General features: G+C 34.7%; 2 protein-coding genes across 2 annotated transcripts; one reads left to right on the top strand and one right to left on the bottom strand.

Moving 5' to 3' along the window:
- The first annotated feature begins 3,860 nt into the window (after positions 1-3,860).
- LOC107795233 (uncharacterized) lies at positions 3,861-4,481 on the top strand. The gene has a single exon (XM_016617828.2). It carries the CDS (start codon positions 3,861-3,863, stop codon positions 4,479-4,481), a length of 621 nt encoding a protein of 206 aa, XP_016473314.2.
- Positions 4,482-6,833: 2,352 nt separating this feature from the next.
- On the bottom strand, positions 6,834-7,601 carry LOC107795234 (uncharacterized). Its single transcript, XM_016617829.2, has one exon. The coding sequence runs from the start codon at positions 7,599-7,601 to the stop codon at positions 6,834-6,836; it is 768 nt and encodes a 255-aa protein (XP_016473315.1).
- Between the last annotated feature and the right edge of the window lie 8,817 nt (positions 7,602-16,418).

The following is a 16,418-nucleotide window of genomic DNA, read 5'->3' as shown; positions in this document are numbered from 1 at the left end:
GAATATTTTGAGTTGGATAACCTTTACGCCCAATATATGGTATCTCTTGACCTTGAGGCAATCTTGCTTTCACATGTGTGCCATCAAGTGCTCCAATACAATCCTAAAAATATATACATGCATAAACTAAATATAAGTTTACACTAGATAATTTTTTGAGTTAAAATGTAAAAATATAATAATATAATTATTAAGTATGTCACTTACTTTAAAGAAAGGGAGATATCGTTGATTACATGGCTTGTGATCTCCTACACCATCATTATAACTTGGATGTGGTTGAATTATGTCTCTTGCAAGCTTACCAATGGCCTTTAGAACACTATGAAAATGCCTATGAATTATTTCTCCTGAATGTTGAAAAATCTCTTGCACCAATCGATTTCCGGCACCATGTGCACAAATCATCAAGACCATCCCTAACTCTTCATAGACAGACATCCCACGCGTGGGTTTAAGACCATATTTATCAGTTAGATCTTTGCTTAAATCAAGAAACACTGACTTCCTCAATCTAAAATTTTCATAACACCGAGTCTCATTTCCATGTAATATCTCTTAGATAAATATATTCACAGTGCATTTAGATGTACGACATGGTTCCTTACAAATGTATTTCTCATAATATATCAATATACTCTTACATGCTATTCGACATAGTGCCATCCGTTCCTTATTTTCTTGAGTTTCCTCTTCTTCATTTTCGTCATTTAACAAGTCATTGTTCCAGCATTCCATTAAACTGAAATGAAACAGACATACAAACTGTTACGAATTAAAAATGACAAATGCTAACTTCAAAGTTGATAGTATAGTCATCTATTAAAATAAAACACGTAATGTCTAAACAAGAAATGATTAAACCACCATTATGTATAAACATGAAACAAAACATTAAGAAAATGTAACCTTCTGCACATACTTTAAAGGACAAGTTAAAACGTCTAATGCTAATATAATATGGGTAAGGCATCATCAACAACTTCTCAGATTGGATTAGATGGATTATTCGGCACGAAGGATCGTCGGTGGTTGTACTCCAACCAAGATTTCCTAGCTTCATCGGTAGACAACTTCAAAAATGCATGTCGCATCTCTTTCTGTGTCAACAAGTTCACAGCACAATTAAAAATATCACTCCCTTCAAGAATACCAGGAATATTTTCTAAAATATCCATGCACTTCTCAATGGTGGGCTCTGAAGACTTAGATGTGCTGTTGTTAGATATGAACTCAATAAGGGAGTGTATCTCCTTTTTTAGTGACAATGAATTATTTTTTGTCTTGCGCTTTTTCACTTGACTGCTACTGCTACTGCCATCTATTGACTTTCGCTTTCTAAGCGATGGCTCAGGAAACGTAATTGAATCCATATTCTGCAAGTCATGACTTTCATCGCTTCTTTCATCATTCCATTGTTCTATGTCATTATCATAAACATCATTTGTTCCATCATCATCTTGATCTAACTCAACTTCCGACTCATGTTCTTGATTTGCTGCACGTGCTCTCTCTCTGGTGGCAATGATATCAGTAAATAAAGCATCGTAACGAAACAATATCAGCGAAAGGTCTTTGTTCCTAAATTTTTTGTATTTAGAATTCTCGTGTAAAAAAAGAATTTAAAATTACTCTAAGCAAACAAATGAAACTAACAATTAATAGAGTTATGAAATAATTATAGAAAAGAGTAAGGAATGTACCTTAATTTTTTGCTTCCACCAATCATCATCTTCAATAATTGTTTTTCTTTTGGGATCCCATCCTAAATCTGTCTCACCTCTCATCAACTGCTTAAAAAGAGTCCACTCTGCTTTCATGTGATCCCAATGATTTTTCATTTGTTTTCTAGTATATTCTAGTCCCGTCTTCTTATTGAACTCATTTACCATATTCTTCCATCCATCTTTAGACAAGTAAGTGTTTGGCCTATTTTCTTTTCTAACTTCTTGCTCACACAATTCAATGAATTTAATATGTGCATATTCGTCCCACTTAGCATTATGTCGTTCTCCCATAATTGAATGTTAACAATCTGAAGAGATTACAAGATTTAGCTATAAACGTACACATATAATAATATTTATGCACAGCTCAAAATAAACAAAGTTCAAAAGAACGCCTTCTTATTTTTGTATGTCACATACTTTTGAAGTATAAATAATATTCAATATTATAATGAGACCAACTGTCTTAAACTTCTAGTGACTAACAAAACAAGAGAAAGCACGTGTTGTTATATTTGAGCTTCAGAGGGTTGTAACTTCCAATAAATTTATGTTCCTACTCGACTCCTTCTTTCTCCTCATGAGTTGTGACCGTGAATAAATTTCACAAACAAGAAACTTTATGTATAACTAGGTATCTTTCGTATTACATCCAAAATATGTTTGTTGGTCTTCATCAATGCATGAAGAAGGGGATACGTGTAGCCTACCTCCTTATAACATTAATAATATACTCAACTCTAAACAAGAAGTCATGAGGAAAAAAAAATATACAAGACAAGAAAATCCGTGCGTAAAAGCGAAAGGCTGACCTGTTTTGTACCGTCACTTTGATTACACGCAGAAAAATACTGCCCGAGAAATATAAATTTGACAAACAACAAATACTCAGTAAAGTTTAAAACATATGGGATGAAAGGGACAAAAGTAGCTTATGATTTGGACCCCAAAACCAAAAATTGGATTCATTCAGCTTTCAATTCTTTTCATCTTAGTCACATCTTGTCTTGATAGAAACACGTAGGAGGATTTGTACACATATCTTGATAGAGTGTTTAAAACATAAAAAAATTACCTGCAATTTGTCTGATAGTTGCAGAGAAGAACGAAAGAAGCACGTAAAGGAAGCAATGGCACGGCTGGAGAGGCAACAACTGTTTAGGTTTTATGAAGAACCGGGATAGAGTAAAACTATACGAAAAGTTTTGTTTTAAAAAGAAGTATTTTAGGGATAGAATAGTAAATATTTTGGTCAAACCTAAAGTGCTTATAAGCTGAAATTTGATAAGTTGGGGGAGACCAACTTATGGCTTATGGCTTATTTTTGGCTTATAAGCACTTAACTTATAAGCACTTTTAATTTTACCAAACGCGTAGATAAGCCAAAAAGTGCTTATAAGCCAGTTTGACCAGCTTATAAGCTTAGCCAAACACCCTCTTATCCTTATATAATGGTTGTTCCTTTTCTTTTATCAAGGTTCTCGTTGACTTCAAAAGGTCTGGGGTCATCTACATTTCTGTAAAATCTGTTCACTTTGACTTTGTCTCTGGAATAACAATATCCTAAAGAATACAAATTAAGTCATCACGAGGTTTTGACCAATTTCAATTTCTATTATTTTTTGGGCAGGACTAAGTTGTATAATCTCTGCTTGTTTAGATTGTTCAGATAAATTTCAGTCTTTGATGTAGTTCACCCATTTTTTACAAAAAAGATATTTGCTGATAATATTATGCTCTTTTAATTTAGTATTGTAATTGATTGTTCGTGAAAAAGCCCGAAATGAGTTTGGGTGTTAACTCAAAATTGTACCGTGGAGCACTAATAGTCCCCCAAGTATTCAGAACTAATGCACATTTAGTATAGGATAACAGTTTCAAACACAAACGGCAGAAGCGTAGAAGTCCCAAACTCTGCAACCCAAACATAAGCGATATCAGTTTTCCCCAGTCATACATAACCCAGAGAAAGAATTTATAGAATGTTTGAGGAAGGCCTAGCTGTCGACTACCCCAATTCAGATCAGTATGAATTGGTAACAGTTGGAAAGCTGGCTAAACAAGAAGCATATATATATATTTCACATATTTTCATCAGAGGGATCAGGCGTGTGGCATGAATTCCAATTCAGTATGAAGTTTTTCGACTGCTTGGCTCTCATTGGTAAACCTGTTTACGTGCATAATTCCTTGCATTGGCTCAGAGTTGATGGCCGAGTTCTTGGTTTTGATACAAAGAGAGAAGAGGCTAAAATTCTTGACCTTCCTGAGTTCATCAGTCATCAAGATTCTATTCGCCGTAAGTACATTATTAGCCCTGGTTCCAATACATGGTTAGGGATGGCGCAAGGTTTACTAGCTCTTGTTTGCTGTTTGAATAAATCCATAGTTATTGCTACTTATGATTATGTAAGCAACAATTGGAGAGTTTCCGACACTGTGGACAACTTCATGAAAGCTCCAAACGGCTGTGACTATAGATATGGCTTCCCTATATGGATTGACAGCGGACCTGTGCTTTTCCTAGGAGAAGATCGATTTTTGTATGAGCATGATTCTAAGATGAGTAGGTTTAAAATAACGGCAGTTTTTGACAAACACTATATGATTTATCATCTCCTTTGCCGCTATTTTGAACCATCGTTAGCCAATGTCCAGAAGACACCTTCAGATATAGTCCGCTCTAAACATCTCTCAGCTGTTACCGCAACACTAGATGAGCTCAAATGTTTTATCACTGAAGGTACCAATTAGTTTCAATTCAATTTTGTATTTATTACTTCTTGCTACTATATCCTAAAGGCGTTGAAGCTCAGGATTAGCTATTCCTTTCAAATTGAATGTATTATGTTTTTAAAACATTTTCTCCAGAAGCTAATATTGATCTGGGTCAATCACTTCAGAAATAGAATAAACTAATATTGATGTCATTTTTTTCTCACCGCTAGCTGTACTTATACAGCCATTGAAGTTGAGTTTAAAGGCTCCGTAAGGCTTAAAGCTGAGGAAACTACTTATGCTATAAATTCATTGCATTTCCTGATCCTAAAAAGAATTTGAATTTAAAAGAGTAAAGAAGAATAGCAATTTCAGGTATATATCCTATTCTGAATCAGTGAACTTAAAAGAGAAAAGATGGGAGTTAACATTCATAAAGCTGCTTTACAGTTAGTCATCCCTTCCCTTATCCTTGGTGCACCAGAAAGGTCGTGACTTTTTCAATTCTAGTTTAAAAGCTGGACAATTCTTAATACATATTTTAAAGAATATATTAGGTGGATCAAGCATCAAACTGAGACTGGAGTCTTTCCAGGTTCTATTGGAAATGTTACATCTTTAGGATTAAGCATCAAATTCGTTTCACGGTCAAATTCCTCAAGAACTCAGCAGGTTATTTAGGATTCAAAAGTTGAATCTGAGTTTCAAATTACTAGGAGGGGGAATTCCAGTTAATATTTCGCATTGTGTTAACCTCAAGAGCCTTGTCTTAGAACACAACTATCTCGTAAGACAGATTCCTTCTGATGTTGGATCACTCACAAAGCTAGTGCAACTTTATCTCAGAAATAACAATCCAACGGGAATAATTCCCGCTTCTTTTGGAAATCTAAATCTTTACAACAGCTGCACTTAACATATAACAATTTAGTAGGACAAGTACCTGATTCTATTGCTCGATTGACCAGATTAAGAGAGATTAGAGTAGCAGTAAATAGACTATCAGGGGAGTTTCCTGCTTCATTGTATAATTTGTCCTTTCTTTAATTAATATCAATTTCTTACAACAACTTTGGTGGTAACCTCAGATCCGATATAGGCAACTTGTTCGCTAATCTTTAGATACTTCATTTTGCGCAGAATCACTTCACTGGTTCCATTCCATCCTCTTTAGCCAATGCTACAAAACTGCTGCAGCTTGATATTCCTCAAAATAATTTCACTTGAACCGTACCTTGTAAAGATGTACCTTGTAAAGTTAATAGAAGGGTAAACAAAACCTCCAGAAAGAAATAAAACCTACTTATAATTTAGGGAAAGATTGGAATTTTAGTCCTATAATTTAGCGCCTTGTGTTATTGCCGTCCTATGTTATGCGGTTAAGCACATATAACCTTCAATTAAAAGGAAAGTGAGTTCAATCCAATAGCTAACGGAATCCCCTTTCCAAGAATTTCATCATCGCCCATGTTGAGTATACAATGAGTATACACTGTTGAAGAAAAAGGCAAAATGGATATTCAAGAAGCTCTAAACATTGAGCCACAACATATTTTCCCAGGTTACCAAAACTCTTGGGTATATTTCCAATAAAATCGTTTACAGAAAAGGCAAGCTGTAGCAATTTTGAAGCATTTGACCAAAGTGGATGGTATGGAACCAATAGTCTGACGGTTCGCCAAGTAAAGTCTTTGGAGTTAGGGACATAATAGCCTAAATCCAAGCTGTCTCAACTTTGGTCAATCGAGCTAGAGAAGCTGGTAATTCTCCCTCTATATTGTTGTACGATAAGTACAACTCTTGTAAAGATGTAACATTTCCAATAGAATCTGGAAAGACTCCTGTCTCAGTTTGATGCTTGATCCACCTAATATATTCTTTAAAATATGCATTAAGAATTGTCCAGCTTTTAAACTAGAATTGAAAAAGTCACTACCTTTCTGGTGCACCAAGGATAAGGGAAGGGATGACTAACTGTAAAGCAGCTTTATGAAAGTTAACTCCCATCTTTTCTCTTTTAAGTTCACTGATTCAGAATAGGATATATACCTGGAATTGCTATTCCTTTTTACTCTTTTAAACTCAAATTCTTTTTAGGATCAGGAAATGCAGCGAATTTATAGCATAAGTAGTTTCCTCAGCTTTAAGCCTTACGGAGCCTTTAAACTCAACTTCAATGGCTGTATAAGTACAGCTAGCGGTGAGAAAAAAATGACATCAATATTAGTTTATTCTATTTCTGAAGTGATTGACCCAGATCAATATTAGCTTCTGGAGAAAATGTTTTAAAAACATAATACATTCAATTTGAAAGGAATAGCTAATCCTGAGCTTCAACGCCTTTAGGATATAGTAGCAAGAAGTAATAAATACAAAATTGAATTGAAACTAATTGGTACCTTCAGTGATAAAACATTTGAGCTCATCTAGTGTTGCGGTAACAGCTGAGAGATGTTTAGAGCGGACTATATCTGAAGGTGTCTTCTGGACATTGGCTAACGATGGTTCAAAATAGCGGCAAAGGCGATGATAAATCATATAGTGTTTGTCAAAAACTGCAGTTATTTTAAACCTACTCATCTTAGAATCATGCCCATACAAAAATCGATCTTCTCCTAGGAAAAGCACAGGTCCGCTGTCAATCCATATAGGGAAGCCATATCTATAGTCACAGCCATTTGGAGCTTTCATGAAGTTGTCCATAGTGTCGGAAACTCTCCAATTGTTGCTTACATAATCATTAGTAGCAATAACTATGGATTTATTCAAACAGTAAACAAGAGTTAGTAAACCTTGCGTCATCCCTAACCATGTATTGGAACCAGGGCTAATAATGTACTTACGGCGAATAGAATCTTGATGACTGATGAACTCAGGAAGGTCAAGAATTTTAGCCTCTTCTCTCTTTGTATCAAAACCAAGAACTCGACCATCAACTCTGAGCCAATGCAAGGAATTATGCACGTAAACAGGTTTACCAATGAGAGCCAAACAGTCGAAAAACTTCATACTGAATTGGAATTCATGCCACACGCCTGATCCCTCTGATGAAAATATGTGAAATATATATGCTTCTTGTTTAGCCAGCTTTCCAACCGTTACCAATTCATACTGATCTGAATTGGGGTAGTCGACAACTAAGCCTTCCTCAAACATTCTATAAATTCTTTCTCTGGGTTATGTATGACCGGGGAAAACTGATATCGCTTATGTTTGGGTTGCAGAGTTTGGGACTTCTGCGCTTCTGCCATTTGTGTTTGAAACTGTTATCCTATACTAAATGTGCATTAGTTCTGAATACTTGGGGGACTATTAGTGCTCCACGGTACAATTTTGAGTTAACACCCAAACTCATTTCGGGCTTTTTCACGAGCAATCAATTACAATACTAAATTAAAAGAGCATAATATTATCAGCAAATATCTTTTTTGTACAAAATGGGTGAACTACATCAAAGACTGGAATTTATCTGAACAACCTAAACAAGCAGAGATTATACATCTTAGTCCTGCCCAAAAAATAATAGAAATTGAAATTGGTCAAACCCTCGTGATGACTTAATTTGTATTCTTTAGGATATTGTTATTCCAGAGACAAAGTCAAAGTGAACAGATTTTACAGAAATGTAGATGACCCCAGACCTTTTGAAGTCAACGAGAACCTTGAGTAAAGAAAAGTAACAACCATTATATAAGGATAAAAATAAAAGCTACTGCTGGTCAAATCACAGTTGAGCTCAAAGGCACTTTAACAGCAACTGCTAAATTTACATTTGCAGCTCAAACTTGATCAGTGATCAAATTGTAAAGATAAGGTTAGTGCATTTGATCCTGATTCCTGAGAGATCGTTGCCAATCTTATTTTACTCATTCCGAGTAAATAAACTAACAAAAGAGAGAAATTCTAGATGTTTTGAGGACAGAAGCAACACAGTGCAGAAGATCAAGCTTAGTTGTGTTCTACTTTATTTGTTTTTGGTGTAAACAAATTTACACAAAAGATACTGTGTCAATCTTAGATGTTCTAGGGTCTTTGCTAGGATTGCATACCAGTTCTCTTATTTGTACTTACCTGCAAATATGGTTCTCAGTACAACCTATGTATTGATTTTATTAATATATACAAATGTTATCAGTTCAAAAAAAAACTAACAAAAGAAGACTGGAATGAACTTTTCATAAAGCAGCTTCTTTCATTTGTCAACCCTTTTCATAAAAGGTCAGTATTTTGTTCTTTTCCTACTCTTTCATTGTCAATATGTCGTAGCATCATTAATTTCGGACAAGAGTGGGTTACTCTAGTGGTGAGTACCCTCCACTTCCAACCAAGAAGTTATGAGTTCGAGTCACCCCAAGAGCAAGGTGGGGAGTTCTTGAAGGGAGGGAGCCGAGGGTCTATCGGAAACAGCCTCTCTACCCCAGGGTAGGGGTAAGGTCTGCGTACACACTACCCCCCCAGACCCCACTAGTGGGATTATACTGGGTTGTTGTTGTAGCATCATTAATTTGGAATAAGGCTGATAACCTTGCTTTTCTCATTCTCATAAATAATCAAATTATAAATTACAGAAAGGAATGAACTTACATATTGCATAATACTAGTCAACCCTTTGCCGTGCCAAGAACAACAATATTTTAAATAATTGATGCATATTTTAAAGAGGGGGTTCATCAACTCAAACTTGCTAATCACGCTGAAAACAAAAACTTATGGATATTATATTAGGATATCATGCTAGATTTTATTCCATATATATCAGAAGTATATCTCTCTCTAATCTTTGGTCACTATATCCATCTTCAAAACTATTTACATAATAGATTTCAACTTAGAAATTTTATCGTTCCCTCTAATCAGCAATCGTCGTGCAGTAATCCTACTTCACAAGTCACAACCCCTATATAAGAAGCAAACCTAAGGTTGCTGCTCACAAGAGACACTGACATATTTCACATTTTCCTTGATATTATTCTTCCAATGGAACTTCCCACAACGAGTTTTAGCTTTCGCACTTTCTTAACTATCTATGTTGTCATTCTTGTGTTGCGACTCTCACTTTCCTTTTCTTTACAGTATGCTGCAGCTGCAGCACTTAGTAATGAGACTGATAAGCTTGCCTTAATTGGCTTCAAGTCCCAAATAACTAAAGATCCATCCGGAGCTGTAGCCTCGTGGAATGAATCTGTCGACTTCTGTCAGCGGGCTGGAGTATGTAGCCTTAGACATGAAAGAGTCATCAGTTTGAATCTCAAAGGTCAGAGATTGGCAGGTACAATCTCAGCTCATGTTGGGAACCTTTATTTCCTCAATTCTCTTGACCTTACAGAAAATTCGTTTCACGGTCAAATTCCTCAAGAACTCAGCAGGTTATTTAGGATTCAAAAGTTGAATCTGAATTTCAAATTACTAGGAGGGGGTATTCCAGTTAATATTTCGCATTGTGTTAACCTCAAGAGCCTTGTCTTAGAACACAACTATCTTTAAAGGCTCCGTAAGGCTTAAAGCTGAGGAAACTACTTATGCTATAAATTCGCTGCATTTCCTGATCCTAAAAAGAATTTGAGTTTAAAAGAGTAAAGAAGAATAGCAATTATAAGTAGGTTTTATTTCTTTCTGGAGGTTTTGTTTACCCTTCTATTAACTAGAAAGGCTAAAGCAAATCAGGTACCCCTGGAGATGAGAAACAGCTATTGAGCATTCTCCAACAGAGCAGCATAGTAAATTAGCAATGCAAAGGAATATTCGATCGGTGAGTATGGAATTGCATGATGATTTGGTGGTGGAGATCATCTCCCACTTGCCCTTGAAGCTTGCACTTCAATGTAAAATTCTAAGCAAGGGTTTCAATAGTAAGATTTCTGATCCTAAATTTTTTCAAACTTTGCTTCAACATCAAAACATCTCTACACTACTCATCTATTCAGGGTATTTGCCCGAAATAGTCCACAAAAGCTCTATAAACCCTACCCAAACCACTCACTGTGAGACGAGTTTACTCGTTGCCGTTTCAGTTTTGGGCTCATCCAAGGGTCTACTTCTTCTCGACTTTCATGATCTTAAGACTTTTTGTGTTTTCAATCCTATAACTGGAGCGCACCAATTGATACCACACCCAGAGCCCACAAAATATAAATATAGCATTGGTGAGGCAGGCTTAGCTATTAACTACCCTACTTCAGATCAATATAAATTGGTAACAATTGGGAAGGGGGCTGAACAAGTAGGGTATAAATTTTATGTATTTTCATCGGAGGGATCAAGCATGTGGCATGATTTCCAATTCGACATGAATTTGGACAATACTTTCAGCTATTTGGCCCGCATATGATGGTAGTGTTTTTGCTTTTGATACAAAAAGAGAAGAGGCTATGATTCTTGACTTTCCTGAGTTCATCAATCATCATGATTTTATTTCCCGTAAAATTAGGCCTGGTTGCAATACATGGTTAGGGATGGCACAAGGTTTACTTACCCTACTTTGCACCTTGGAGAAATCCATTGTCATTGCTACTTATGATTATGTAAGTGACGATTGGAGAGTTTCCCACACTTTGGACAACTTAGTTACGCCTCTGGAGGGCTATAATTATGGTTTCCCTATCTGGATTGACAGCAAACATGTGTCTTTCCTATTAGAGCATGGATATTTGTATAAGCATAATTCTGAGATTAATAGGTATGAAATTGCTGCAGTTTTTGGCGAAGACTATATGGTTCATGATGGCATGTGCTGCTCCTACGAGCCAACGTTGGCCAATGTCCAAAAGACACCCTCAAACACAATCCACTCTGAACATCTGTTAGATATTACTGCGGTACCAGTTAGTTTTACTTCAATTTTGTATTTTATTAGTTCTTGCTATGTCCATACTAGTCCGTATGTTATTCTTAGCTACAAATTCACTAGTTCAGAGCATGACAGCAACTAACCCACATTCAGGGGCGAAGTTACAGTCCGGTAAGGGTGGTCAATTGACTACCTTACTCGGAAAATTACACTGCCTATATAGGTAAAAATTAGGTTTTAAAGGTATATAACATATATTGAATACCCTTTGTCGGAGTTTTTTTTTTTTTTTTAACTTCTTTTAAGTTTGAACACCCTTGGAAAAATTTCTGGCTTCGCCACTACCCACATTTGCATTTTAAATTTGACATGAAAGCATAACAAGGTTGGTGAATTTGTTCGAGATCTTCCAACCTCCCAAGCTCCCACAAAAAAGAAGAAGGGCATAGAAGAAAGGAAAAAAGATCAGCTTGTTTATTTTATTTATCATTTGAATATGCTTTTCAATTTATATAAGTAAAAACTTACGGAAAGAGCTGCACTTATCATACAAGACACGTACCAGATTTAGCAGCTCGTTTGACTCACTTGAAACAGCTTGGATTCTCCGTAAATAGCTTATCAGGAGAGTTCGTTTGACCCACATAAGTCACTTTCGTCTAAAGTCACAACATATGACTGTAACTTCCCAACTTCACACAAAATTTGTAACTTCAGACGGGCATTGTTGCTACTTCAGTCACATACGTCTGAAGTGGATAAAATTGCATTAAAAAAATTGAATTTGCGTACAGCAAACAGTGGCCCCCAAAACAGTGGTCGCATTGTGCTACTTCAGACTTTTTTTAAAAAAAAATTACTTTTGCTACTATTTGAATATTGTTTTTTCATGATTCATTTTAGCTTCTTTGACTACTGCTAGGTCTTCATTAAAGCAGTATATATTCTTAGCATCTTTTGGATGTACTAGCGATCCAATATCAAGAATTAGACGCCTATCAGGAGAGTTCCCTTCTCCATTATACAATTTATCCTCACTTGAATTGATACCACTTAGATAATTTCTTTCCCTATTCTCCAAAGACTTTATCTGGCACACAATTCATTTGTTTTGGCTCAATGTTTGGTGAAATCTGTTACCAGCGGCGGATTCGGGATTTAAACTTTACTAGTTTATCCTTTAAGATTTTTAGCATTGAACTCAATATATTGTTAAAGTTATAGATTCATATCAAATATTTATTGCAATTCTTGTGAATATTTACACATAAATTTATGTTCCGCGTCGAAAGTATAGATTTAGATGAACCCGACGAAAGAGCTAGATACGCCCCTTCCTGTTACGCTATAATATTAACTAAGGATTTGGATATTATAGTATTATGATGAAATAATTGTTTTCAATTTGATAAAGATTTGTATTAAATATGTGGTTGTTTTGTTTGGGTGTCCATTTACTTGTATACAACAACAACCCAGTATAATCCCACTAGTGGAGTCTGGGGAGGGTAGTTTGTACACAGACCTTACCCCTACCCTGGGGTAGAGAGACTATTTTCGATAGACCCTCGGCTCCCTCCCTCCAAGAACTTCTCACCTTGCTCTTGGGGTGACTCGAACTCACAACCTCTTGGTTGGAAGTGGAGGGTGCTCACCACTAGAGCAACCCATTCTTGTCCATTTACTTATATAGCAGTAGATAATTTGGTGTATTATGTTTCACTTATACATAGAAGTTCTTATAAGTTATAAAGCTTAAGTTCATAAAAGTTAAGCCCAGAAGAATTATTTGTCGGCCCACATAATATATAATATAATATATGAGTTTTTTACACACTTGATCCCTTTTTAACTATTATTTAAAAAAATAGCATCATTTATTGTTTATTCCATAAAGAGCACTTTCTTTTTCATTATTAGCATATTACAAAAACTAAGCCCAACATTCATCTTCTTCACTTCATTTTTTAAAATCATGCATATGTGAATGCCACCTAAATTCAAGATGTATTGATTTATACGTCTTTTATACTTTGTATATCAAGTATCACTTTAATTCAAAATGTATTTTTATGTATATAATTTTTGTATATTTATTTGTGAAGTGTCATCTTATTTTAAGATGTATTTTTAATGTATATTTCAAATATATTTTATATGTCAAGTGCCATTTTAATTCAGGATGTATTTTATATATATATATATTTTTATATATTTATATGCCATCTTAATTAAATTTAAGATATATTTTTTTTATGTATATTTCACATGTCTAAGTGTCATCTTAATTGAAGATGTATTTTTATGAATATTTTTTGTATATTTTATATGTGTTAATTCAATATATATATTTTTTATATACATTTTGTATATATTAACGTATATTATTATCGAAGTAAGATCTTTATGTTAAGAAAGTAAGAAAGAAGGAAGAGAAAAACTTAAGAAAGATAATTAAAAAGAAAACGAATGGAACAAATTTAGAAAATATATTGGCTTCGGCAGAAAATAAAATTAAGAAGATGAAGAAAAAGAAGGAAAGCTAATAGATAAAGAGAAAAAATGCATGATTTTTGTACGAAGAATTATTGACATTCCATTCAAATTGCTTATGTTTAGAGATTAATAATTAATATTCCTATTTTAATGGAACTGTGTGCTCCAAATATAAATATTTTCCTGCCACAACTGTAATATTGGATTTCATGCTACGAATTTGTTATATTTATTTTAAATTATGACAGTTATGTAAAATTCCCAAATAAATTCTCTACAATTGCTTATGTTTAGAGATTAATAATTAATATTTCTATTTTAATGGAACTGTGTGCTTCAAATATAAATACTTTTCTGCCACAACTGTAATATTGGATTTCATGCTACGAATTTATTATATTTATTTTAAATTGTGACAGTTATGTAAAAATCCCAAATAAATTCTCTAACTGATTAAATATATTTATACTTTTAATCTGGATATAGTTATTATTTAAAGTATATTATTTATTATATTTTGAGTTATTAATGGTTGAGGTTCATTATGGATTAAGATATCTAATAAATTGGATAATAACAACATATATTATGTGAAATAACAATTTATTTGTATTAGAATACATATCTTGGTTTAGAGATTAGTGATGCACCTAAGCTTATAAATTTTCTTTGTGTAAGCCTGCAAGTAGATTTTATACCCAACAGATGAAATAATTATCTCTTTGTATAAGGAAAAATCCTCTTTTGTGTAATCTGGATTGACACTACTAAGTTGTAATATTATAGTGGTAATATTGCTCCGCTCGGGTATTGTATTTTACCCCGTTAAAAGATTTAATATTATTGTTACTCTCTGTGTTATTATTATTTATCGTGGATATTATTCCTGCGCGGGATATATTTATTTTCACAATAACGTAGTATCAGAGCCATGTCAAATAATGGTACGCTGTCTTTTCAGTACCCCCGTCTCACAAAAGATAATTATGAGAAATAATGTCTACATATGAAAGTCATTCTTGGCTCTTAGGATGTATGGGAAATCGTAGACAGAGGGAATGCAAACCCCGATAATGAGGAAGCTTTGCCTCAAAATAAAAAAGAGGTCTTGGCAAAGACGAGGAAGAAGGATCAACAAGCCCTCACGCTCATCCACTAATGTTTGAATGGTGCCATGTTTGAGAAGGTGACAGATGCTACCACCTCAAAGGAAGCTTGGGAGATTTTATAAAATTCTTTTCAAGGAGTTGAAAAGGTGAGAAAGGTAAAACTTCAAACTCTAAGGGCGGATTTTGAAGTTTTAAAAATGAAAGAATCCGAATGCATTTCGGATTATTGTTCAAAAGTGAAGGCTATTGTAAATCAACTAAGAAGATACGTGGAGGACATAGAAGATGTTGGTGTGGTAGAAAAGATCATTCACACTTTAACACCTAAATTTGATTTTGTGGTGTGTGCTATTGATGAATCTAAAGATTTAGACTCTATGGTGGTAGAGCGATTGGAGGGCTCTTTACAGTTCCAAGAAGAAAAGAGTAAAAGGAGACAAGAAGTGCCATTGGAGCAACTTCTTAAAACTCAGGCATCCTTCAAGGATTATGGAGGTGAAAAGAGCTATCGAGGGAATGAGCGGGGAAGAGGTCGTGGCGGTCACAGAAGAGGAAGAATTAACGGTAACAACTTCAACAATGAAGTTAAAATCCACCAGACATCCAGAGGTCGTGATCGTGGACATAGAGGAGGAAGAGGACGTGGCTACTACCAAGAAAATAATGAAAAAAAGTATGACAAATCAAAAATTGAGTGTTATAATTATCATAAATTTGGCCATTACTCTTAGGAAAGTCATATCAATGTTGAAGAAAAAACTAACCTTGTTGACGATAAGAAAGAAAAATATGAGTCAACGTTGTTGATGTCACTCAAGGAAGAAGACATGGATGATTGCAACTCGTGGTATTTGGACAATGGAGCAAGTAATCATATGTGTGGATGCAAAGAGAAGTTTGTGGAGATCAATAACACGGTGAGGGGTAATGTGTCCTTTGGATATGCCTCAAAAATTCAAATCGAAGGGATTGGTACGATTCTGATCTCCTGTAATGATGGTAGTCACAAGCTAATTCAAGATATTTATTATGTGCCAAAATTAAAAAGTAATATTTTGAATTTGGGACAACTTCTTGAAAAGGAATATGACATCCACATGAAAAATATGCACCTTTGGCTTAGAGATTCAAGTGGAATTCTAATTGCTAAAGTGCATATGGCAAAAAATAGATTATTTGCTCTGAATCTTAAAACAATTAATGCAAAGTGTTTGAAGGCTAATGTGCAAGATGAATCATGGTGTTGGCACATGCAATTTGGGCACTTGAATTTTTAATCACTCAAATCAATGGGAGAAAAGAACATGGTGCATGGGATACCATTAATCAACCATCCCAATCAATTGTACGAAGCTTGTCTTCTTGGAAAACATGCAGGGAGGAGTTTTCCAAAGGAGGCCATGTCAAGATCAACTAAACCGCTTCAACTTATTCACACTAATATGTGTGGACCAATCAATCCTCCTTCATTTGGTAAAATTAAATACTTTCTACTTTTCATTGATGACTTTAGTAGAAAGACTTGAGTTTATTTCTTGAACAAAAAATCTGAAGCTTTTGCTGCTTTTAAAATTTTTAAAG

Source organism: Nicotiana tabacum, chromosome 4, assembly GCF_000715075.1.
Source record: "Nicotiana tabacum cultivar K326 chromosome 4, ASM71507v2, whole genome shotgun sequence".
Lineage (NCBI taxonomy): Eukaryota > Viridiplantae > Streptophyta > Magnoliopsida > Solanales > Solanaceae > Nicotiana > Nicotiana tabacum.
This window is presented reverse-complemented; position numbering and strand designations above follow the sequence as displayed.